Raw genomic sequence first — 25,779 nt, 5'->3', positions numbered from 1 at the left:
GTCGTTTTACAAAATAAAATAGTACACATATATACATGCATATATTACGAAAACAGAAACATACAATCAAAATCAATGATACCAGTTTAAAAGTGGCGGTCATCTATAGGGAAGAAAGGGGAAACGGGGATGTATGAAAAGCCTGAAGAATTATTCCAGACTGAAGGAGGATTGAGCAACATGGCACTGAGGTACAACATGTGATCTTGGCTTGGATGTTTTCACTCTGAAGACACTGGAACAATTTGCTGAAGCCTGAGTAGGGTTTCTAGATAAAGTGTCTACAGAACTTTTTGTACTATTCTTTCTTTTGTTAGTTTGAAATGGCTTCAAATTTTTTTAAGCCCAAGAGATGAAAAGCATTTTAAAGAAGAAACTGCAAGACTAGATTAATTGGAGATGGCAATAACAAATAACAAAGAGACCTAGATTTATGGCTTATGGGATTTCATGCATGATTCGATTCACCAGTATAGAAGCCTCAAAAAAGAGTCAACCCTTGGGAAAAGCAAACAATAGTCTGATCACTGGAAATATTGAATCTGGTGTTTGGAAGTTAGGTTTAGGGGTTGGAGCCCTGGTTCAGTTAGTAGAGTATCAGCGAATGAACAAAAACATCAGGTACCAAGTTCAAGTCCCAGTCTCAAACAAGAAAGAATAAAATTCAGATTTAGGTAGTAGTATCACAAAAGAGCCTAACAAATTATTTAAAGAGCCAATATAGCTAGGAATCTAAGGCATAAAAATATAAAAATGAATAGGAAATATTGCCATCGTTAATGGACTCCCCTTTGGTAAGAGAAGCAGAATGGATCTGTTGGCAAAGTAGACTGGAAGAACAATCTCTAGTCTAGAAGATGATGAGTTCATTTTTAACCTTGGACATGTTTTAGAATCACCTTAGAGATGCCCAGTCCATACTCAGGGTGTGATCCAAGAATCAGTGGTTGCTTATATTCTCCAATAATGCTACTGTGTAGTGTAGCTAAGATTAAGAGAGGAGAGGTTCTACCCAAAGAGAACACCTGAGATACCACCCCCTTTCCTTTGAAATGTTTGACAATGGGGGAAGGAGCATAGAAAATAGGAGGTGAAGACAAGGGAGTTTTGTAATTCAAGCTACTCGGGAGACTGGAGATTATAGTTTGAAGCCAACCACTAAGGAAAAGATGAGAGTGGGCTCAGATGAAGCCCAGTGGCAAAGTGCTTGCCTAGCAAGTGCAACATCCTGGGTTTGATCCCCAGTACAAAAAAAAAAAAAAAGACAAAAGACAAAAAAAATACAGTTAAAAAACAAAAACAGAGAGGCTTCATCTTCAATTAGCAAAAAGCAAGGCAGGGCACAGCTTGAGTGGTAAAGTATCAGCCATAAGCAAGCAAGGCAAGCAAGCAAGGAGGCCCTGAGTTCAAGACCTGGGTAGAGCAAAAACAAAAGAAAAAAAGTTCCAAAGGTGAGAACACATATGAGCAAGGCAAACAAGATTGCATCTGTAAAGGGCTCAAAAATTAGAAGTTTTGCTGGGATTTTTTGTTTGTTTGTCAGGTCTAGGAAAATCAAAACACTTGAAGAAGATGTAGAGTTATTTCCCAAAATGGTGGCATCGAGGCATGATGAGCAAATGTCCCTGTTTTCAATACAGAAATCTGAAGGGAGGGTGGTGCTTTTCTACATAAAAAATCTAAAAAGAGCCAATGAATGGAAAAACAGGACTCGTGTTTATATATTTCCTTTTCTGGAAAGATAAGATTAGAGATGAAAGACATGGAATAGTTCAGAGTTGATACAGCCTCTGATACTAGAGTTACTTTAAAAAGAGATAAATGCTTCTGTCATCACAACACAAATATTTATATATTACTTTCTTGTCCTACTCATGTTTTTAATAGTGACTTTCATCCTATTTAACAACAGCTATTGCCCTTGTGTGCTCTGTTGAGGTAAAACACTGAAGCCTGAATAGATTTCACTGCGGGCTGGGCCTGTGTTTTTCCCAGACCCATTGTTTCAAACCGGGTTGGCAGCGCCATACACAAACATCAGTGTTTCCTTATTCTGGAAATACCAACAACATGCCTCCTTCCACGCTTGAGACTTTCTGATTTCTTTCAAGCATAGGATCTGTAGGACATTTTGCCTTAAGAGTGATTTCGGAGTGACAGGGTTTAAGCCATTTTTCACAATCGCTGTGAAAATTATTCAAGCTCAACAGTTATGGATTATCCTATTAAATAAAGTGCTATGCAGGTAGGAGCTTGGTGTTCATCTTTACGCCAGAATGATGTTTCTTAAGGCACCAGGTAAGTCCCAGGGTCAAGTAAGGAGACTGAGAGCAAGATCTCCCCGGGCCCTGCTCCAGAGCCTGGCACACAGTAGGTCCTCCGCAGTGCTGAGCGCGAACCCTCAATTCAACCCTATTCTACTACGAACAGGCCTCGGGGGCCGGTGAGATATTACCGCTACGACAAGATGACAGGGTCCGCTGGCTCTTATTTCATAGATGCTGTTTTTCTGTGCTGTCATTTCCGAGGAACGACGTCTCCGGCGTGCCGGGCCGCAGACCTGTACTGGGAAGGCGGGTGGCAGTGGCGGCGCGACGCCCTCTGGGTCCCCTAATGGGCGGGGCGGAGCTCCCGGCGCTTCCACGGGCTCGGCCGTCGGAAACCTCTAGGGGTCGCTGTTCTCGCGATAACCTCGCGGAGGCCCCGCCCCGTGCCGGCCCCGGCTTCCTGTGTCGGGGGCTAGCCCCACCTCACAGGGACGCCCGCCTGGGGGCCCGCCCGCCCGCCTGGGGCCCGCTCGCCCGCCCTCCGCGGCCGGCGTCGGCGTTAGCGGCGGCTCTCCGGATCCGATAGGCCGCTCTTCCGGCGGCGGCGGTGTCCGGGGTCAAGACCCGCTCCCGGGCGCGCTCCCCACCCCCGCCTCGCCTCAGCCTCCGCCCCCTTCGCGGAAACAACAGCTGCGGCGGCGGAGCTGGCGCCGCCTCCCGCCGCCTCCCTCCACCTACCGCGCCCCGCGCTCCGCGTCCCGGCTCTGTGGCGGCGCCTCCGCCTCTCCGCTAGGTCGGCCGGCGGCTCCGCCCGGCTGCCGCCCAGAATGAACATCATGGACTTCAACGTGAAGAAGCTGGCGGCCGACGCGGGCACCTTCCTCAGTCGCGCGGTGCAGGTACCGCGGCGGGGGGGGGGGGGGTGGCGGTGGCGGCGTCCCGGGAGGGACCCGGGAGGGGCCGAGCTCCGAGGCGACGACTCCGCGTCCCCGGGCCTGGACTAGTGGCGCGGCCTGCTGCCCCTGCGGGGCCCCGGAGGCCGTTTCTCGCCCAGCTTTTGGCCAACCGCCGCTCGTAGCGAGGCGGGGCGGGTCGCGACGCGGCCCGGGGCTTCCTCCACCCCGGGAGGACACCTTGAGCTCACCCTGGGGGGGCGGATGGGCGACACCCCCTGGGGAGGCCGCTCTCCCGGGACCGGGGAGGGGACCGAGACGGACACCCACCCTGCTTGTGCCGCCCCCACCCTTCCCTCGGATCTCCTCCCGACGGCTGGGAGGCCGAGGAGGGAGTTTCCTTTTCCTGTCTCTCAACCCGAGAGCTGCCAGCACAGCTCCCACCAGCGGCCCCCAATCCCCCAGGAAAGACCCGTCCCTGGACTTGGCAGCCCCTAGAGGAAATGGAGATCGCCTGTTGGTATCCAGACTTTTTTGCCCAGGACTTGGGGAAACCTAGAATTAAGGGGAGGGGAGCTTTTCCTTCTCTCCCCAAATGGGAAGCCCTGTTGGTAAAGCCAAGGGAGACGAAGAGATTTCGTGATGTTGTGTCCATGGTCACAGTGGTTTCTTTCAAGTGCATTGTCAAGGGAAAAGTTCACTGCTTCTCAAGATGCCGTAATCAAGGAAGTGTGTGTGGTAAGGAACTTGGACAACTTACTACAGTCATCACTCACATTGCGCCAACTCAGCAAATCTGTGAGCAGATGTCAATTTCACAACACGGGTTATAAACAATCTGTTCTTTAGTGTCATAGAATAGCAACAGCATTCTCTTTTGTTTTTAGAAAGCAAAAATAATTTTCTCATACGTGTTGCCAGATTGGTACTGAAATGTGAGTGTGTTCTTTTGCCTTCTTTCCTTTTTTTCCTTTACCTCAATTTTTAGTAGCAAAGTTGACCCTGTGTTTCATTAATCTTGGCAAAAGAATGGGAGAAGTACAATAAGATATTCTCTGCCTATATGATGAAAAGAAGTGTTTCAAGCATTTGGCTATACATTTGACATACAATCTCCAGTCCCATCTGACAACTTGTCAGATGTTACTAACTCCCCTTTATATATAAGGAAACAGCCTCAGAGATTAAATAACTTGATTCACTTGCAGGGCTAGTAAATAACCAGGTGCTGTCTGACCTACTACTACTGCAAGCTGCTTTCTCTTTCTGGATAAGCATCACAGGTTCAAGAGCTATAGAATAATAAAAGGACGTGACCTAAAGAAACCTTAAAGGTCATCTAGTACAAACAATATTTCATTATCAACAGTAGATAACAAGAGATGGAGAATTCCATCTAGCTTATTTCCTAAATCTATAGTAAGTAGCAAGCCTGTTCTTCTCCTTGCTTCTCCCGTAAAAAAAATAGAGACATATGATTGAGAGTATAAAATAAATTTCGATTTCTGAGACACTTTCTTTAGACTTAACGTTGACAGACCGTAGTAGAGAACTAAAATCTGTGATATTTTGTTTATCTTAGTGCTGAATGATTCTGATGCTTAATAAAAACTTGACACTATATAATGCCATATAATTGGATAAATTTCAGGTACATAATCCATTCTGTTTATATAGGATATTTTTGCTAACATTTAAATGGTTGGTGGATTCAACTTAAAAAAAGTAAATCTAGGAAAACTCTCAAAAGATGTACTTTCTAGATGAATTTTAATTACTGCTTTAATGCTTTAAGAAAAGCTTTTTTAATCTGTTAGCACTTATAAGTGTAGACAACTGTAGAGTGGGATCTAAGATTTCTTTCCTGAATAATTTCCATTTGATTTCAGTTGTGATTTCAAGAATCTTGTGATAAGCCACCTGCTGTACTTTTTTTTTTTTTTTCCATTTTACCTTAGAAATTTTAAGTTTAAACTTCCACACTGGGCACTGGTGGCTCATGCCTATAATCCTAGCTATTCAAGAGGCTGAGAGCTAAGAATTACACTTGGAAGCCAGTACAGGAAACTTCTTGTCCATGAGACTCTTAACTCCAACTAACCAGCAAAAGGCAGGAAGTAGAGCTATCGCTCAAGTTACACAGCAAGAACACAAAAAGCTCAGGGACTACTCTGTCCCTAAGTTCAAGCCCAATGACCAGCACAAAAAAAACATAAACTGCTCTGTTTTAAAAACTATCAGCTCAAAAGTATATAAATGAGTCATCACTACTGTGTACTGTCTAGAATTAGTAAATCTTGATACTTTAAACAATTTTAAGGCAGAATATATAAGTAAGTTTGAATGTTCTTAGTCTATTTGTGTACTTGTTGCTTTAAAAAAAATGGAATGAAAAATGATTAGGTAATTTATCCCTTGTTATTTTACTGGTGTCTTAATAGCTATTAGTTCTTAAAATCCTTTTAGTCTAAATTCCTTAATTGAGCTTTAAATGATCAAGTTTTAAACTTGTTTTTACATATGTAAGGACTGTTCTTACTGTATCATTTCTTTCTAAATTGTCTAAATCTGGGCTTTGTTCATGTAGTGAAACTTTTTTGAATGCCATCCATCTCTCTGATTAGTTTTCTTCCTTCAAAACAGCTTCAAATGCCTCTGAACTATGAAGGTTTGTCAAACCATAAGAGCTTTATGTGAAATCACTTGACATATTTTAATTCTTTATGGTCATGCGACATTTTTCTTTTAATGAAGTATTATGTAAGGTCCTTTGTAGCTCTCAAATTCTGTGACTCTATACTTTACATCTTTCATAAGATACATCCTGAGGAATCAACTCTTACATTTTTTCCCTCCTTTCTTAATATCTGTCGTGGTTCATCTTAACGTTTGTATCATTATAGCCAAGGAAGTTTGTGCCCCTGAATATGAGTTTACATGTAGGGCAACCGGAATTTAGCATGTTAAATTTAGCATGGTAAAAAAAACTTACTTATATATTCTGCCTTAAATCCATTTCACTACATATTTACTGAGTACCTTTTAAGTACTTGGCATTGAAAGATACAAAGATGAATAAGACCAAGTTCATAGTTTAGTACCAAACTTGTCATAGTTAAATATTTTATTCTTTGTATATCTACACAGATATATATATATATCTGTGTAGATATATATATATATATCAGTATATTTATGTATACACTGTTCTCTTATTTCATCTGATAACTCTTTTGAGTAAATAAATGAACAAGAAGTGAAATTTTAATTTACACTTGATATTAAGGCCAAACTTTGTTCACTGATTTTAAAATAAGGGAACATGTACTTTCTAAACACTTTTTAAAACTAAAATACTTAGGGAGTTCATTTTTAATTTTGTAAGATATCTTCTCATTAAGTTATTCTATGAATTTTATGAATCTCAGCTCTTTTCTTGGGGAATATGTCTTAGAAACATATTTCTAAGATTAGTCTTAATCTTCAAATTCTTTCAGCAAGCATAATGGTGTATTTCACCTGGAGATGTCAAGATGATAATGCCATCAGTTAACTCCTTTTGTATCCTGTTTGAAGTTTCAATTCCTGCCTTTCTTAAATCCTGTTTCCTTTTTAGAATTTAAACTGTGATAATTTCACTGTATCTTTACAATTTTAATAAAGCAGACCACATTTACAATCTCTGAATTTTCTCATAAAAGGTCCTACATATTTACCATTACTTAAAACTATATTTGCATGCTTTGATGGCATTAGTCTTAATTCAGTAAACTATTAGATAGAAGATAGTCTGTTAGCTAAGAAAATTTTTGCCAAAGTGCTACATAAATTATACAATAGAAAGCCTTCAAGATTATTTTCAATTCATCATATTTCTTGAAAATATTTTTAAGGTAATGACAAAAGTCACAAATGGTTTTTCTAAGCTATACTAAGTCATACACTCCTTATTGCTCTGCTATTTAAAATTATGAAACACCTAGGTCTATTACTTAAATCTGGTTGTGAAGACAGATTTCATAGTTTAAATTTTTTATATTTAAATAGTTGTACATAGTAAATAGTTTTTGAATACAATGTGTCTTTATCAGTGTTACCCCTTTCAACATTCTCAACCATGCCTCACCCCCAAACCACCCTCTCCCTTTTCTCCAGCTCATGTTTTTGAAGCAAAACTCTTGCATAGTCAAGTGACAGTACTAGCTAGATTAAAAATGCCAAAGAGGAAAGTCATGCCTGCTGCACTAAAACAAGTAATGCACACTTAAATAATTAGGAGCTTAAAACATAGTTTTAAGTCATAGGTATGCCAGAATTTACCTGGGGAATCTTTAACCCATATATATTCTACATCCTAGTCCAGTGAAATTAGAATTTAGGGATGTATTGGTCAGCATTGTTTTTGAAACTCCCTGCCCTCAAGTAATGCTAAAGAACAACCAAAATTGAGAAACAGTGATAAGTCCTCATTAAATATGCTCAGTTTGTTACTTATTTCCTCTCAAGGCATTTAGATTACTTTTAGACTATTACTCTTTCTAACCAGAGAATTGGTGGTTACAATTTATATTACATCAACATCTTTTTATCACACAGCTTTACGTATTTCCTCCTCCTTTCTTATAAAAGCTTATGGAATTCAGTTTCTGTTTTATATTGTAGGCTATCTTTGCCTATTTTACTTAAAAATTTTTAAAAAGAAATACTGCAGTATCTGGCATAAGGCAGCCAACTCAAAGACAATCCTTTCCTTAAAGAAATATTTAGGGGGTCTGGGAAGGTGCTCAGTGGTATAGCGCTTGCCTTGCATGCCTGAGGCCCTGGGTTCGATTCCTCAGTACCACATAACCAAAAAGAAAAAAAGCCGGAAGTGGCGCTGTGGCTTAGGTGGTAGAGCGCTAGCCTTGAGCTGAAGAGCTGGGGGACAGTGCCAAGGCCCAGAGTTCAGGCCCCATGACCGGACCCCCCCTCCAAAAAAAAAATTTAGAAAAAATATGTAAAGGAGAGACAATTAAACCTTGTTTTCTTGGGCTATTTTACTATGGTACAAATGAAATAGTATGAAAAGATTATGCATCTGAGTCCATTATAGAGAATATAAAATTTGGATTTCTATAGCCTACTTGCATTCTGACATTTACTATAGGTTTTTCCACCAAAGTTCTTAATAAATGTTACCACAGTCTATTTATTAAATGCTTTAAATCAGTTCTGGTCTTTTAGTGATGTGGACTTGAAGATGTGGAAAATGAAAAACTTTTATGTTTAAACCTTTAATTACATAGGAAAGGAATCTTTCAGAAAAAGAAGAGAAGTAGTAGGTCTTCTGTCTTTCTAAAAAGTATACCATTGTTATAATTTTATATTTGCAATAGACAGTATTAGAACATAAAATCCTTGCAGGCAAAATCACATCATATGCTGATTATCTTGTAACAGAAGAATTCCATATATTTTTATTATTAAAAAAATTGTTAGAGCTGGGAATGTGGCTTAGTGGTAGATTGCTTGCCTAGCATGCATGAAGCCATGGGTTTGATTCCTTAGTACCACATAAGCAGAAAAAAAAAGCTGGAAGTAGCGCTGCGCCTCAAGTGGTAGAGTGCTAACTTTGAGCAAAAGAAGCTCAGAGACAGTGCCCAGACCCTGAGTTCAAGCCCTAGGACTGGCAAACAAAACAAAAAAATTATTATTGTACAAAGTGGTAACAGTTCCATACTTAGATTTTAAGTACAATGCATCTGTTTTTTTTTTTCTTTAACGTTGGTTGTGGGGCTTGAACTCTGAGCTTGGGCGCTGTCCCTGCACTCTTTCAGCTCAAGGCGAGCGGTCTACCACTTGAGCCACAGCACCACTTCCAGTTTTCTAGTGGTTTATTGGAGATAAGAGTCTCAGGGACTTTCCTGCCCAGGCAATCTTTGAACTGCAATCCTCAGATCTCAGCCTCCTGAGTAGCTAGGATTACAGGTGTGAGCCACTGGCACCCGGCATACAATGCATCTTGACCTATCATCACTGTCCCACACATAAAATATTTTTGTTTTTTGAAACTCATGGCCTGGGCCCTGTCCCTTAGCTTTTTTTTTTGCTCAAGGCTAGCACTCTATCATTTGAGCCCCAGCTCTACTTTGAGCTTTTTTGATGGTTAATTGGAAATCAGAGATTCATAGACTTTGCTGCCCAGGCTAGCTTCAAATCACAATCCTTAGATCCTATGTAGCTAGAATTACAGGCATGAGCCACCAGTGCCTGCCCACAAATAATTTATGTATAAATAATTTATCAATAACTTAAATCTGCTAATTTGGTTACTTAATAGCCTTTTGTAGTTTATACATTCTTTAAAATGTTTTAGGGAAAATATATATTAAACATATTTTTTGTTAATACAATAAACCTGATGTTAATACGATAAACCTGAATAATGATGGAGAAAACTCTTTAGCCACCAAAATATTTCCCATTTAATCATGAGAAATATGTCTTTTATAATTCTACATTTATATAACAAGATTTCAATTTTTCATTAAATAATATAAAAGCATCAGTGTTCTTACTGTGTGCCCTCCCTCTTCTGCCTTTTTTTTTTTCATTCAGGATCACATGTAGGTGGCCTTCAATTAGGTGAATAATTATTGAATGTCACTAAAAGGCAAGGATAGGGGCTGGGAAGGTGGCTCAGTGGTAGAGCGCTTGCCTTGCATGCCAGAGGCCCTGGGTTCGATCCTCAGCACCACATAAGCAAAAAAGAAAAAAGCCGGAAGTGGCGCTGTGACTCAAGGGGTAGAGCACTAGCCTTGAGCTGAAGAGCTGAGGGACAGCGCCCAGGCCCAGAGTTCAAGCCCCACGACCGGACCCAAAAAAAAAAAAAAGGCAAGGATAGGCTGGAAGATACAAATACCCTCAGACAAGGAAGCATAGAATGTGTATGGATAATGGTAATAGAAGTAAAAACTAAATTTCTTTAAATTAGCAAGTATTTAATGTAAAGATGGTATAGTATAAGACTTAATAACTAAAACACAAGGGTAAAATTAAATGTCAGTACTGACCCTTGGACAGATTATTTCCCTACTATAAGCCTTTATTTAGCACTAAAATTATAATTCTTACCATAGGATTTCCTTTGAGTACCGATGTCCTGCTTAATAGATGGAATTTTTAACACATATTAAGTCCACGTATTGTTAACTCATAAATAGACAAGTGCCAGTGATTCATGCATGTTAAAAACAGAAGAGAACCCCCCAACAACAAATCCTCAAAGAAACAACTGCCCAATAAATAAGTGGGCGAAAGACTTAAAGAGAAACTTCTCTGAAGAAGAAAGAAGGATGGCCAATAGACACATGCAGAAATGTTCAACATCCCTAGCCATAAAAGAAATGCAAATCAAAACAACATTGAGATATCACCTCACTCCAATTAGAACGGCAAAAATCAAGAACTCTAACAACAACAGATGCTGGAGGGGATGTGGACAGAAAGGAACCTTACTTCATTGTTGGTGGGAATGTAAACTTGTTCAACTACTTTGGAAAGCAGTATGGAGGTTCCTCAAAAGACTTCACATAGAACTCCCCTATGACCCAGCAATCCCACTTTTGGGCATTTACCCAAATGTTTACAAACAAGACCACACTAAAGCTACCAGCACAACTATGTTTATTGCAGCATTATTTACCATAGCTAAGATCTGGAACCAACCCAGATGCCCCTCAGTAGATGAATGGATCAAGAAAATGTGGTATATATACACAATGGAATTCTATGCCTCCATCAGAAAGAATGACATTGCCCCATTTGTTAGGAAATGGAAAAACTTGGAAAAAATTACATTAAGTGAAGTAAGCCAGGCCCAAAGAAACATAGGTCCCATGGTTTCCCTTATTTAATATCTAGTATATGTATGAGTCAAGCGGAAAAGGTCAGATAATGTGCTGTCAGGAAAATGAACCCTTAGATGTGTATTTTAATGTTTTTTTCTTTCATGCATGTGTTTCTAACACATTTATAAGATTATCTCTTTGTTGCTTTGTATGTCCCTCCCCCACAGTATAACCCCTGCTTTCACTATATTTGATGTCAGTATAACTTGTGGAGGAGATGGGGAAAAACCAGTTGTTTAAGTATACAGGTGGACCTATTGCAACAATGAGAAGTACAAGTTGTCATGTCCAAAACTAGCTTTACAACATGGGGGGGGGGTGGAATGAGAAGGATTGGGATTGGAGGGGAGGGGGGAGGCTGGGAAGGGATGTGAAGGGTAAACAAAGGAGGAGGCTGCAATGCTTGGTAAGAAATGTACGCATTATCCTGCCCATGTAATTGTAACTCCTCTGTACAGTATGTTCACAAATAAATTTTATTAAATTAAAAAAAAAAAAAACAGAAGAGAGAGCTGGGAAGGGTGGCTCCATCCTGTAAACCAAACTATTTGGGAGATAGAGATTGGAGAGTGGAAGTTTAAGGCTATCCTAGACAAAAACAATTTGCAAGATCCCATTTTCACCAATGACTGGGTTTCTGTCATCCTACTACAGGGAAAGCACAAGGGCTGGATGTGGTAGAGTGCACACTAATATACACTAGTGGTGGGAAGCACACTAGTAAAAGAATCACAGTCCAGCTCAAGCATAAAGTGAGACCCTATCTCACAAATAACAAGCAATACAAAGTCCCAAGTTAACCTCAGTACCAGAAGAGTGGAAAAACCAAAACAATTTTAATAAAAAGAAGATAAGCTAGGCTTGTTGGTTTGGAGTAGCCCAGAGAAACAAGTAATAAAACTCAGAAAATAGAACAGCAGAAGAGATTTTAAGGGATGCAAAGGAGAAGTCAAGGAAATATTGCTCTGTTAGCAAAAAATGAGTCATGGTTGAGCATGGAATGGGAGCTAGATGCCTGTGATGAGAAGAAAAATCATATGTTTTAAAGGAAAATTATACATGACAAACTGCTTGAGTCATCACCTGTACTGTTTAATTAGAAGTTTTCAGAAGGCTCCATAAAGTCATAACTTTTTTTCCTTTCTACCTTGTAGGCAGTGCTATCTTTTCTCAAACACCAGCACACTCAATATAATAAAAATTGGCCCATTCAATATAGTAACTACATTTTATGATTTCTATCTCTATACAACTGGGCAATGATGGCTCATGTCTGTAATCCTAGCCGCTCAGGAGGCTGAAATATGAAAATTGTGGTTCAAAGCCAACCCAGGTATACAAGTCTGAGACTCTGTATTTAACCAGCAAAAAGCCCAAAGTGGAGACATAGCTCAAATGATAGAGCACCAGCCTTGAACAGAAAAAGCTAAGCAAGATCTTGCCCTGAGTTCAAGCCCTGTACCATCACAAAAATTAGAAAATAAACAATCAATAAATGAATGAATTTCTGGAATATATACTTAATAACAAATACCACTTTTCCAGAGCATCTCATATTTTACATAACTTGAGCATGATTAAAGTATCAATAAATAAATCATAATAAAGAATCCTTTTTAACTTGAAATAAAAATTTCCAGATTTTGAATAGAGTGGTCTCTTAAATAGGGAACTAATTGAAAAAGTATTATCTAAGAAGCACAAACTTTCAGGCCTATTTTTTTTTAACTATATAAAATGTTAAACTTAAGCCCCAAGACTGGCACCAAAAAATTCTTAACTTTGTCTATCAGATATTTTATAACATACTAGAATTAAGGAAACAGGTTAGAAATGACTAAAATATGTTTAATAATTACCATTTTTTTAAGTTACTGAGTTTAAATGTTGTTAAAAGTTAGGATTTGGGGAAAGTTTTCTCTCTGATAGCAAGGTTCTTGTTTTGAAAAATTGAAAAGGTATTTATTGTCTTGCTTTTATGACAGTGGTTACTAAAAACATATACAGTTCTTTCTCAGGTAATAATACAGCAGTGCAGTCAGGATTTGAATTCATATCTATCAGATTAGTCATTTTTTATTACCATTCCAACAAACTAGAAGCACATTTGCTTATTTATGATTATTTGGATTTGTGAGTTTTGTTTTGTTTTTGCCAATCCAGAGGCTTGATCTCTGGCCTAAGCTCTGTCCCTGAGCTCCTTTTGCTCAAGGCTAGTATTCCACCACTTGAGCCACAGCTCCACTTTTGTCTTATTCTGTGATTTACTTGAAGATAAGAGTCTCACAAGACTTTTCCTGCCTGAGCTAGTTTCCAACCATGGTAGAGTTCTCAGCCTTCTGAGTAGCTAGGGTTACAGGCATGAGCCACTAGCACCTGACTTTGAGTTTGGTTTTTACTGATTGAAATAATTTGTTTGCATTTGAGGTTTTATATATATACATATATTTTTTTTTAATAATTACAGTTTACAGAAGAAAAGCTTGGCCAAGCAGAGAAGACAGAATTGGATGCTCACTTAGAAAACCTTCTTAGCAAAGCTGAATGTACCAAAATATGGACAGAAAAAATAATGAAACAAACAGAAGTATTATTGCAGCCAAACCCAAGTAAGAAGTTTTTTTTTTAACCTATAATCTAATTTGATTAAAATATTGTTAGTGGGTTTTCTTAATGTTACAAATACAATTTTTGTGGCGTTAAGGTCTTTGGCATGTGTGCATGCGTGCATGTGTGTTTGGAAAAAGATGAAATGATAAAACACCTTTGTTTATTCTCTAAGAAATTTACAAATAACATTATTCAGACCTTTACTGAATCCAAAATTTTAAGTTTTATATTTTTACATAAGTTATTCTCTTTGATTTTCAGATATCTATGAGATTTTTTCAGTTATTCAAGTCGATGACAATAATTACTTGTTGAATGAAATTTTCCAGTTAGCCTCTTATCCAATACAGCATAGTTAATTAGAAGTGGAACATGACTAAAACTATAGAAGTATTGATGGCCTTTTCACTATAAGCTTTAAGTATCAAAACATGGGTGCTAAGTGACCATGTTATAAAATGCTATGAACTTACTTACTTTTAGGTAATAAAACTCCCAGTATTGCAAAAACTACTAGTAAGTCCCTGACAGTTAAGTTAAAATTACCTTTATAAATAAGCCATCTGCCCCTGGAGTGAAGCTTATTGTCTTTGGCTCATGTAATATTACTTACTCGTTTAAGTCCATCTAAATTACGTACCAGGACACTTTTAAAAAGTAACAGACATTTTCTCTCTCATTCCTTATTCTATACAGAGATCCCCCATAAAAAACATGTATGTCTCCACACTTATTTTTCTGAATGGAAAATAAACTCTTACATATGAGTTAGTGAGAATACAGTATAATCCCCCTCCTGCCCCTGCCCATTCTCCTGTCTTCATTAATGTGCAGTAGAAACAAGTTTTTGCTTCTTGATATAAAGTTACATCAGTATTGGATGATCAGTCACATTTTCTTTGACCTATAAGCCTTGGTTTTTCTTTTTGTTTTTGTGCTAGTTCTAGGATTTGAACTCAGTGCCTTGTACACACTTGTCTTTTTTGCTCACAATTGATGTTCTGCCTCAGAAGCCACATCTTTAGCTTTGTTATTGTTAGTGTTTGATTTTTCATAAGCTATATTCTTTCCAGAAATGAGGTATGTATATATACATGTATTACACTAAAGCAGGATTGCTTGCATTCTTAAGATTTTATGACCTATTGAATGAATTATGACCTTTTGAATTCATTTTAAAATGAGTCAGTTACTTATTAATATACCAAAGATTTGGTTAAAACTGGATCAAATCAGAAGGTCTTTGAAATTTGACAAGATTGGGGAAAAAGCAGTTAGACTAAAAATCAATCGGAAAAATTTCATTAACATTTCCTAAATGCTTGTTTTGAAATTGAATTACTCTTTGTTTTTAACTAATGCTTAAATTCTGCTTTTTGTGATTTTTGTGTCAGAATCTTCTACTAAAGGAAGTATCATTCCAAATTCCTATGGATATATGGTTCCAAGGAAACCACCTGGAAAAATAACTACAAATACTCAGGATGCAAAGTTCTTCTGCTAAAGATATACCACCTTTCAACAAATCTAAAATTTTCACTTATCACTTCAATTAAACATATTAACTTTTTACTGTGCTTTTTGGGCACCCTTGAGGGCAGGCAGACAGCAGAACATGCATAGTTTAGGTACAACTGACAATAAGGTAATACTGACTGAGAGTTTCTTCACATTAAAAGCTATGTAATGTGTACAGATACATTAATTTGGTTTTCAATTTTCTTCTGCTTTTTTTTTTTTTTTTTTTTACCATGCTTGGTCAAACTTCATGGTATATAAATAAGGCAGGCTTACTATAGTGCATGTATTTCATGTATTATAAATTAACCCTTTTATGTACTGCAGCTAAACCTTTTACCTTCTTCTGGAGAATTTCTGTTACTGATTCAACACAATAAATTTTTAGTGCACTATGTGAAAATTATATTACATAGGAATCAATACACAGTGTAGTACTTACAAGGAACATATTTGATGTAGCTGAATTTTGGATTGTAATTTTAAGTTATGCGTACTTTTGTTTCTGAAATTTTTATCTATTTAATACTGAAGTACCTTGCTGTTAGTAATGTAAATGTGAATTTCTTGGGTCTTAAATATCACCCTAACCAACCATTATTAGGCTTTTCTAGTTGTTTGTTTTTTTTTTTTACTCATTTATTCTCTAATGTCTGTTACTACTTTTATCCTTTGTCTTGTATTTTTAACAATTAAATCTTTTAAATGAATGCATGTTCAGGGATAATACCTGCAAACCTATGTACTTTAAGCATAACTAAAGCAAAGGCTTTGTACTTCTAAGACTATTCCAAGCCTAGATTGTTCCAGTTCTTAAGCTCCTCTGTCTATATTTAGACTTGGCAAGAGAAAGTGAGTGCATGATCATACTAATGGTGTTAAATGGGAATCTTTGGTTTTTTTAGACAATTTACTAGCTTAAAAAAAAGATATTGAAATTTGTAGTTTAGAGTTTAAAAATAAGGCAATGATGACTTCAGTAGTTAAATACTATAAATCCTCTTCTGAAACAAAATCTCAAAAACTCTTGTATTTAGCTTTATTTTAAAGTATTTTTGTGCTTAGACATATTAAGGAATTTCTAAAATGTAAGTTTCTTAGATCTATATAATACACTAACAAATTATATATTAAATGTATATATGAAATATGTACTTGAGTGGATGATAATTTCTTATTTAAGGGGGAATAAATTGCTGGTAAGAGTTGCAAACAATCACTTAAATTCTTTTTAGCCAGGCTCTTGCTTTTATAGCTCAGGCTGACCTGAGCTACCAGTTCTCCTGCCTCTGCCTCTCAGGTGCTAGGATTACAGGGATAACTTTCATACCCAGGACTTCTTGCTTTTTTGAAACTATTAGTAATTTTAACCTTTCTTTTAGATGCCAGAATAGAAGAGTTTGTTTATGAGAAACTGGATAGAAAAGCACCAAGTCGTGTAAACAACCCAGAACTTTTGGGACAATATATGATTGATGCAGGGACTGAGTTTGGCCCAGGAACAGCTTATGGTAAGCAAAGACCAAAAGATTCTGATAAAAAAAATATCCTTACATTGAAATTTTTTACTCCTTAAAGATATCACTGGCTAACTTTATTATGTTAAATTTTTGAAATGTAGAAAATAGAAGTGACCAACAATTGAAAAGTTTAATATTTAATACATTTAAGTATGTATTTAGTTAAGAGAATTCACATCATTCTTAGTTTCAAAAGAATTAAATGAATGTTTTACTTGTATTCTCACTGATCTTCCAAACAAATCTGTTTCAGACTTCTTGTGTTATATTACAGCTGTTTATATATGTATCCTCTATTTGCTTTTTTTCTTTTTAATGCTTTCTTGTATGAGTATTTCTTTACTGTTAAAGTGCTTTACACATAGTATATGGTGCTTTTATTTAAATTTTGCTTAATTAGTACCCCAAAATAATTAACAGTGGATAATAACTCTGTATGTTTGGATTACATTTCATTTCAGTTGCTGTACTTTTAAATTTGCAGCTCTAGAGCTAACATTTTACATCTTTATTATCACTCATAGCTAATTTTATAACAACATGAGACTTTCTGATTTATATAGCCAATAATTCTCTTTAAGACTGCATTAGAAATTGGTCCTTTTTTGACTATGAAATGATAGGTAGATTTAATGAATTTCTACAGATTTGGTTTATGAAATAGCTCTTAAATTCTTGAATTACATTAATGTCAAGTTTTGCTAGTTATAAATCTATTGAATGGCTTCTTAGATGTACAACACTGAGATATTTACAGTATATTCTTCAAATTCTAATTCTTTCAAATGTCTGAAAATACTTAAACTTGAGACTACCTCTAAATTTTAATTAATTTTTGGAAAAATATATTAAACATGTTTTATTGCTTTTTTGTTCTCCATCCTTAACGGTATGTGAAGGAGACCAGCTCCTTCATTTACCAAGCTAAAGGCCTGTTCAACCAAAAACACATTAGAAAAGCTTTTATAGTCGGGCACTGGTGGCTCATGCTTGTAATCCTAACTACTCAGAAGGCTGAGATCTGAGGACTGAGGTTTGAAGCCAGCCTGGGCAGAAAAGTCTGTAAGACTCTTATCTCCAATAGACTACTCAGAAAAGGCTAGAAGCGGTGCTGGTGCTGAAGTGGTAGAGAACTAGCCTTGAGCCAAAGAAGCTCAAGGACAGCAGTTAGGCCCTGAGTGCAAGCCCCAGGATCAGCACAGAATAAAAATGTTTTTATAGTTTCTCCTTTTTTTAACTTGCTTAGTCTGTATATACCTCTAGTAATTCTGGGAAATGTATTCTGATTATTAGCCTGGGCTAACGTAGTAAAAGTGAAATGAGTATCCAGGCATTGGGCTAAACACTACACAATATATTTACATGTTATAGCCATAAGTCTTCAAGTTGTTTTAGCTTTTTGAGACAGAATTCAAACATGTGGCCCAGCTTGACTTTGAACTCAAGATCCTTATGCCTCATCTGACTAAATTCTGAGAGTACAAGTATTCACCAAGAATATATCCTGTTTTAACATAGATTCTGTTGTCTCCATTTTAAACACAAGGTAACCCAGGCTTGAAGAAATTAAGTAATCCCTAATCACATAGCTGGCATTTGAAATGCATATCTTTTTCCAGCTAATTACTTTCCTTACCAATCTGACCTAAACATTATAACCTGAAGGAATAATTAGGAAAACTGAAACTAACTCTGATCTGAGGTTCCTTTCTGCTCTGCTCCCTTGTGTGTGTACACATGTGTACACGTTGTGTGCATGTGTGCACACAACGTGTGCACTGCTCCTGAGCTTGAACTTGGGCCTGAGCGCTGTCCCTAAGTTTCTTCACTCGAGGTTCGTGGCTAGTGCTCTACCACTTGAGCCACAGTGCCACTTCCAACTTTTTGGAAGTTAATTGAAGATCTCATGGACTTTCATTCCTGGGCTGGCTTTGAAATTTGATCCTCAGAGCTCAGCCTCCTGAGTAGCTAGGAGTACAGATGAGAGTCTCAAACCCAGCTTTTGCTCTGCTTTTTTTTTTTTTTTTTTTTTTGCCGGGCCTGGGGCCTAAACTCTGGGCCTGAGCACTGTCCTCAGCTCTTCAGCTCAAGGCTAGAACTCTACCATGTGAACCACAGCACCTCTGGCTTTCTCTGCTTATGTGGTGCTGAGGAATCGAGCCCTGGGCCTCATGCATGCAAGGCAAGCACTCTACCACTGAGCCACCTTCCCAGCCCTCTGCTCTGCTTTTTAACTCTACTTTGCAGCAACTATGCTATAATCTATTTAAATATAAGGTAAAGGTAGAATAAAACATGTTTTCTTAAAATATACAAAAATACGCCATTCAGCATTATTTATTAGCCCGGGTTTGTTTTTCTGAGTATAACTACACTGTTTGAACAGTGACTAAAAATTATTCTGTAACTGTCCTCTTTAAAACTATTGGTAGAATTTGTGCAATTAAATGATATGATAGAAAATTTGTCTTTCTCATTTAGATGTTTTTCTTATATTTACTTTTAAATAAACCATTACATTACTGACAAAAAAGGGACAAATAACTTTTAAGCTTACCTAAAAGGTGAAATATCTTTATATGATTTTTAGATTTCTAACCAGTCACTAATTGTTTTTTCCTTTGCAGGTAATGCCCTTATTAAATGTGGAGAAACACAAAAACGAATTGGAACAGCTGACAGAGAGTTAATTCAAACATCAGCCTTAAATTTTCTTACCCCTTTAAGAAACTTTATAGAAGGAGATTACAAAACAATTGCAGTGAGTTGGAAAATGTTCCCTGTCTTTTTTCTTTAGTAGTTTACATACATGCTTAATTTTTAATGAATAATTTTCTTTTTAATGACTGCAAGTATAGCAGATTAGAACACTTTAAATATTCTAAGTCAGTATAGTCTCCAAACACCAAAGCTAAACTAAAATAATGGACTGTTAATAACATCGATTCTGTTATAAAGATGTCTTTACATCCATTCTCACTTATTACAGCACTGAAATCTATATTTTCCCAACTATTCCATGAATTTGTCAAGAGTACAAGATAGTCATTGTGAGTTATTTAAACTCAAGCTAGAAACTTATTGGAATGTATATTTCTGCTACTATCCTTTATCTCCACGTGCATCCTGGAAGTTTTTTCATAGTATTTTTTTTCCAAAGTATAAAAATTAAAGCTGTTCTTCCTTCACTAAACCTTATCGGTTAACCTTTATTTTTCAACTTACTTTTTCTGTTAGCGATGTGAATCTTGGTAGATTTTTTTTCCCTAGGATTTTTGTTGCTTTTGTTGTAAATACAACTTTAGACTTTAATTTTCATATTTCCTTTACTTTTTGAGGTGGGAGAGGTTCATAATTTATGTTGTATATTTATTTTGAGTTAATGCTGGATTATTTGTCTATATATGGGCTGAGTGAAGTGGTTAGAAGGTCAGATTCACATTTTACCTGAGACATCATTGTATATTTACAAAAAGGAGAAAGATAAGAAAAGTGGGCATTGTTGAATTAAATTAGAATATAGTTATTGCTTCATATTTTCACAAAAGACATTTTATAGCTTTTAAGATTTCTGCTAATTGCATATAATAATTTATTATACAAAAGGATGTTAGTACAGGTTGAAAAGGACAAAACAACTATTCTCATGTGTTGCCATAATTATACAGCTTTATTTTCAAATAATTACATTTATGTAAATCTACTATTAAAATCAGTGTTATTTATACAGTTAGTCCCTAATGAATTCAGTCAACTTGCTATGATCCTATCCTTTTTAAATAAGATACTGATATTTCTGAAATTCACATATTCATTGTTACAAAATAGAGAAGCTTTTAATCGGTGTATTTGCAGTGAATTTATTTCTCTGTAAAGTATTTGAATTGATAAAAGAACTACTAAATAGGATTTAAAAGATATTAATGTATGGAATCTAAGAAAACAGGCAGTTATAGTCAACTTGACTTTTACACAGAAGCTTGAGGAATTCTAAAATATTAATGTTTGTTGTTCATGCTTTCTTTTTTTTTTTTTTGTGCCAGTCCTGGAGCTTGAACCCAGGGCCTAGGTGCTGTCCCTGAGGTTTTGGTTTTCGTTTTGCTGAAGTCTAGTGCGCTATCACTTGAGCCATGGCTCCAGTTCCAGCTTTTTGGTAGTTAATTGGTGATAAGAGTCTCACAGACTTTGCTGCCTGGGTTGACTTTGAACTGCAATCCTCATATCTCAGCCTTCAGAGTAGCTAGGATTACAAGTGGGAGCCAGTGGTACTCTGCTTATTATTCATAGTTTATGTTTGAAATTCTGTTTTAGAGCAGTTGCATTACATTACTGCTATGATGCATTAAGAATAAACTTCCAGTCTATGAAATAAATCACATAGTATATCAAGGAACCTTGCCCTAGGTTTATTTTTCCTTCACTTTAAGTACTTTGTAGATAATCCATGATAGTTTTAAGGTTTCTGGACTTGGCCATCACCAACATTGTGGGCCAAATGAGTCTTTGTTGTAGTAACTGTGTTGCATTGTAATTTGTTTAGTAGAATCATTGGCTTTACTCAGAAGACACTAGTGACACCACCTAAGTTTATCAACCAAAAAAATACTGCCACGTGTTCTCTAGAGGCAGGAAAACAGACTGTCAGATCATTAGAGCTCATATTCTTTTGCTTTTATGCCAGATTCTCCAGCTATATGCAGAATGTCTAAAATGTCTAGCTCATTTTAAAATGAAAAATGCTAAAAGAAAGGGAGAAAGAAAAATATCTGCATAGTCACTCTATAGAGAATTTTATAATCATAAATCTTATCAGATGGTACACGTATTTAATGAAAGGTAGTAGATGAAATTTGTGTATTCTTTCTGTTTCAGTTATAAAGGCTAAGATTTTTTTCTTTTCTACTATATATAGAAAGAAAGGAAACTGTTACAAAATAAGAGACTGGATCTGGATGCTGCAAAAACCAGACTAAAAAAGGCAAAAACTGCAGAAGCTAAAAGTTCAGTAAGTAGTATTTTTCTTTTTAAATAAAAACTAAGATTAAATAACTTTAAAATTTGTGCAATATTTTGCTAACATGTAAGTTGCAGACTGTCATTTAGAAAATATGATTTTAGAGTCTTAGTTTTGTTTTAAATAAATTTATCAGAACTTAATACACCCAAGTCATCACAGAGTAGTCCTATGAAGAGGCAAATCTACTGTTGTCTATAAACACAGTACCTCCTAAGGGCTGAAGCATGATTTAAGTATCCTCAGTAGTGAATTTAATTAACATGAGAAAATACCAAGTTTGAGAACCTAAGTATGTAGCCTAAAAGTTAAATAAATTTAATTCCTATATCTGACTCAGATTGTTAAGGGGTTATCACCAAGAATAGTTTTAAAAGGATTCAAAAAGTGGCAGCCTAGACTCCCAAGTAGCTATTTTGAAGGGAGAGAAACCCATTTGGATAAATTAAGTTCCAGTATAGTTTTCAAAAACTCAACTTCACATTTTTTTTCAAATTACATTAAATTTGAAAATGATTCAATTATATATATATATTATGTATATATATATATATATTAATGTATAACTATATTTTATCCAGTCTTGACACTTGAACTCTGGGCCTGGGAACTATCTCTGAGCTTCTTTTGCTCAAGGCTTGAGCCATATCTCTACTTCCTTTTTGGGTAATTTATTGGAGATAGACTCTCAGACTTTCCTGCCTGAGCTTGCTTGCTTCAAAACCATGCTCCTCAGACCTTAGCCTCCTGAAGTAGCTAGGATTACAGGCATAAGCTACTAGCACCCGGTTATATATAACTTTTTAAGGTCTTACAAGCTTTTTAGCTAATCTAACTACTATTTATATTTTCAGTCCAAAGTTAAAAAAGGTTATTCAGAGTTAAACTAGAATACTTTTACTGTTGTACAGTATAAACAGTTACAGTTTTGTTAGAGAAAGCTAACAAATTCTTAATTCGAAAAGGAATATGTTTTTGTTGAGAAGCAGAATTCTAGCCTCTATTTCTAACTCTGTACTGCTGTCAGAAATCATTTCCTTAGTTGAATATATTAATACAGTGCTGGTAAAAGTCAGTTTTCTTAATTAGGTTGAGATAGTATAGAGTGAAATTTAAAGCTTGGTGTTACTCAGTGATAACATGATACTACCCCAATACCTTTTATAAGCAATATGTACTTTTTCTTTTTGACAGTCCTGGGGCTTGAACTCAGGGCCTGGGACTTTTTGTGCTCAAAGCTAGCAATCTACCACTTGAGCCACAGCATCATTTCTGGCTTTTTCTGAGTAGTTTATTGGAGATAAGTATCTTAAGGTCTTTTCTGCCCAGGTTAGCTTCAAACTGTGATCCTTAGATTTCAGCCTCCTGAATAGGTAGGATTATACGTGTGAACAATTAAAACCCAGCTAAAATATGCTTTTTCTATTGGATTTCCTTTTTGGAGATTTTTGTACTAGTAACTGCTGGAGAAGAGCTATCTCTGATAAGATATTAATTTCAAATTCAATTTTTTTCACTTCAAAATTTACCGTGACATCATAACCACAGTGTTAATTCCTTAAACAGATGAATTTAACTTTAATTCACTAAACAGATGAATTAAACTTTAATATAGTAGGGCTGGTCAGGTGGCCCAGGTAATAAACTGCTTACTTAGCTTGGTCTATGCCCTGGGTTCTGTTTAAAAAAAAAAAAAAAAAAACTTGTAAACAGCAAAAGACCTTGCAATTTATAAACACAAATTGGTTTTTAAGACACTAATTTTATAACCAGGAAAAAGTTAAATATTATTTAGAAATAAACATTGGAACTAGAACAAAAACTTTAAAAAAAATACCTGAATAATAAGCTAGGCATCAGTGGTGCATGACTAGAATCCTAGCTACTCAGAAGTATGAGATCTGGAAGATCTTGGTTCTAAGTAGTTGAAGCAAGAAAGTCCACTAGATTCTGTTTCCAAAAGTAACCAGCAAAAAGCTAGGCTAGAGATGTGGCTCAAGTGGTAGAATGCCAGCCCATAAAGCAAGCCAAGCAAGTTCAGGCCCTAAATTCAAACCCCGTTGCCATAAGAAATAAATATAAAAGTAGACAAGTTTTGAGAGCTTTGTTTTTAAAACATGTAGGGGAAATATTGGCAATTTTTCGGTGCTGTGTATTTTGGAGGACAAATTTTTTTTCTGTGGAAATTTTTGTTTAAAATTAAGCTTTAAAGATATACAAGTGACATAATCCAACAATTTCATTTATACACAATTTTCTAGAATTTCAGTTATGTAAAACTCTTTATAGCCAAATAGTAAAGATACTAGTTTAGACAAAAGCTCATTTTTTCTGGTTTTAGTCTTATTCCTTCCTCTAGATAATCAACTTACTTCCTCTAGGTAATCAACTTATTTGAAACATTATATCAATTAAGTATGAATTGCTTTGGGTAGGAAAAGTTGTCTTTGTTTTCTACAAAAAACATTAAAGAATGTTGTATTTGCTGATTTTTTTTGTTTCTTTGGGTTTTTTTTGTTTCTGTTTGTTTCTTTCTCTTTATATAAATAATACAAAATAATAGAAATCATTTAGAGTTTTGCTCTTTTCCTTTTTGACACCTTTCTTAGTTCCTACTTGGCAACTGAAAAGGTTAATCTAACTCCAGACTTTATTTAATTTCTGATTTACCAGTAAGGTTTGAAACTTACACGTGGCACTACTTTTTGTAGAAGCTTTCATTTTAATAGTTTTCTGTGACCTCATGGTTACATTCTTTATTTTTGAGTGTGAATTTTGTGAAATGTACTGTAATGGGAAGGATTCAGAGGTAAATAATGCAACATACTCAGTCCTCAGTTTATTGAATTAGAATAGACATTTTTTCTTTTTTGATAGTAGTGGAGTTTGAATTCAGGGTCTCATAGTAGGCAGGCACTCAGCCCCTTGAGCTATGCTCCCTACCCTTTCTACTTATTTTTCTATAACGTTTTAACTGTACTCTTTATCTAAGGCCTCCTGCAAAGCTTTACTTACAAGAAGGCAGTACCAAGCTTGGCTGATTTGTTGTGTACTCCAACACACCTGACCTGTTTGTTGTTGGGAGGTCTCAATTTTTTCTCCTCAAGACTAGCTGCCTAATCTCTGCCCCCTGAGTACCTGGGATCACAGGTGTGAGCCACGTTGCCTAACCCTAGATTAAATTTTTTGGTGACAGACCTATCAGTAAAAAAAAAATTTTTTTTTGCTTATATCCAATCTTGCTGTTTTAATACATTATTTTACTTATTAGTATATCAAGAATGGTAATATCAAACACATTTCTCAAAATAGTCTAGTTTAACATAAAAGTCAGTTGTTTCACAGTGAATAAATAAAAGTATAGTTTTACAAATAGTTGTAGGTACAGTAAAACTTGGGCTGGGAAGGGGGCTCAATAAACTCCTGAAGTCTTAGGTTCAGTCTCAAACCTAAAAAATAAAAAACTGCCATAGGCGAGAGGTACAATGATGAAGTATAATTAAACTACATTGTACTTACATCTGTCTTTTTCTTTTCTTATGCTGATCCTGGGGCTTGAATTCAGGGCCTGGGCCCTGTCCCTGAACTTTTGTACTCCAGGTTAACACTCTACCACTTGAGCCACAGCTTCACTTCTGGCTTATTTGGAGATTAGAGTCTCATGGACTTTCCTGCCCAGGCTGACTTTGAACCATGGTCTTCAGATCTCAGCCTCTTCCATAGCTAGGATTTTAGGTGTGGACCACCAGTGCCCTGCCATAACCTAATCTTAATCTAATATCATTAATGAGAAAACATACTAGCTGGCTTCAAAGTTCTGCAGTATTTAGAGATTTCGACCTGCTATTTGAGCATCCAAATTTGATGGAAAACATTTATTTAGATACCTCACACAACACATATTCCCTCTACACACTTAAATATTTCCACAGCAGTCTAAATCTTTAGCCTGCAATTTCAGTAACATTTATAGCATAGCACCATGCTATAACCCTAACTTGAGTCTATGTACATGTTTGAATTTAAAGTGTATGGCAAAACCTAGTTGAGGCTGATTCAAAAAGAACA

The 25,779-nt window shown here is 36.3% G+C and overlaps 1 protein-coding gene across 10 annotated transcripts in view; it reads left to right on the top strand.

Moving 5' to 3' along the window:
* The first annotated feature begins 2,716 nt into the window (after positions 1–2,716).
* The window catches only part of LOC138842252 (endophilin-B1), a 36,843-nt gene continuing 13,780 nt past the window's right edge, over positions 2,717–25,779 (top strand). For 3 of the 10 annotated variants that reach the window (XM_069986901.1, XM_069986898.1, XM_070043404.1), the window contains exons 1-5: positions 2,719–3,166; positions 13,517–13,658; positions 16,560–16,688; positions 19,325–19,458; positions 21,610–21,702. In XM_069986901.1, coding sequence (XP_069843002.1) covers positions 3,095–3,166; positions 13,517–13,658; positions 16,560–16,688; positions 19,325–19,458; positions 21,610–21,702 — 570 coding nt within the window. In that variant the 5' untranslated portion in view covers positions 2,719–3,094. Of the gene's footprint in view, positions 3,167–13,516; positions 13,659–16,559; positions 16,689–19,324; positions 19,459–21,609; positions 21,703–25,779 lie in introns of all 10 variants that reach the window. The other 7 variants (XM_069986899.1, XM_070043405.1, XM_069986902.1 and 4 more) reach the window with 5 other exon arrangements.

The sequence above is a fragment of the Dipodomys merriami genome, unplaced genomic scaffold (assembly GCF_024711535.1).
Source record: "Dipodomys merriami isolate MVZ:Mamm:240054 unplaced genomic scaffold, mDipMer1.0.p SCAF_332, whole genome shotgun sequence".
Lineage (NCBI taxonomy): Eukaryota > Metazoa > Chordata > Mammalia > Rodentia > Heteromyidae > Dipodomys > Dipodomys merriami.
The sequence above is the reverse complement of the archived record's forward strand: the minus strand, read 5'-3'. Positions and strand labels throughout refer to the sequence as shown.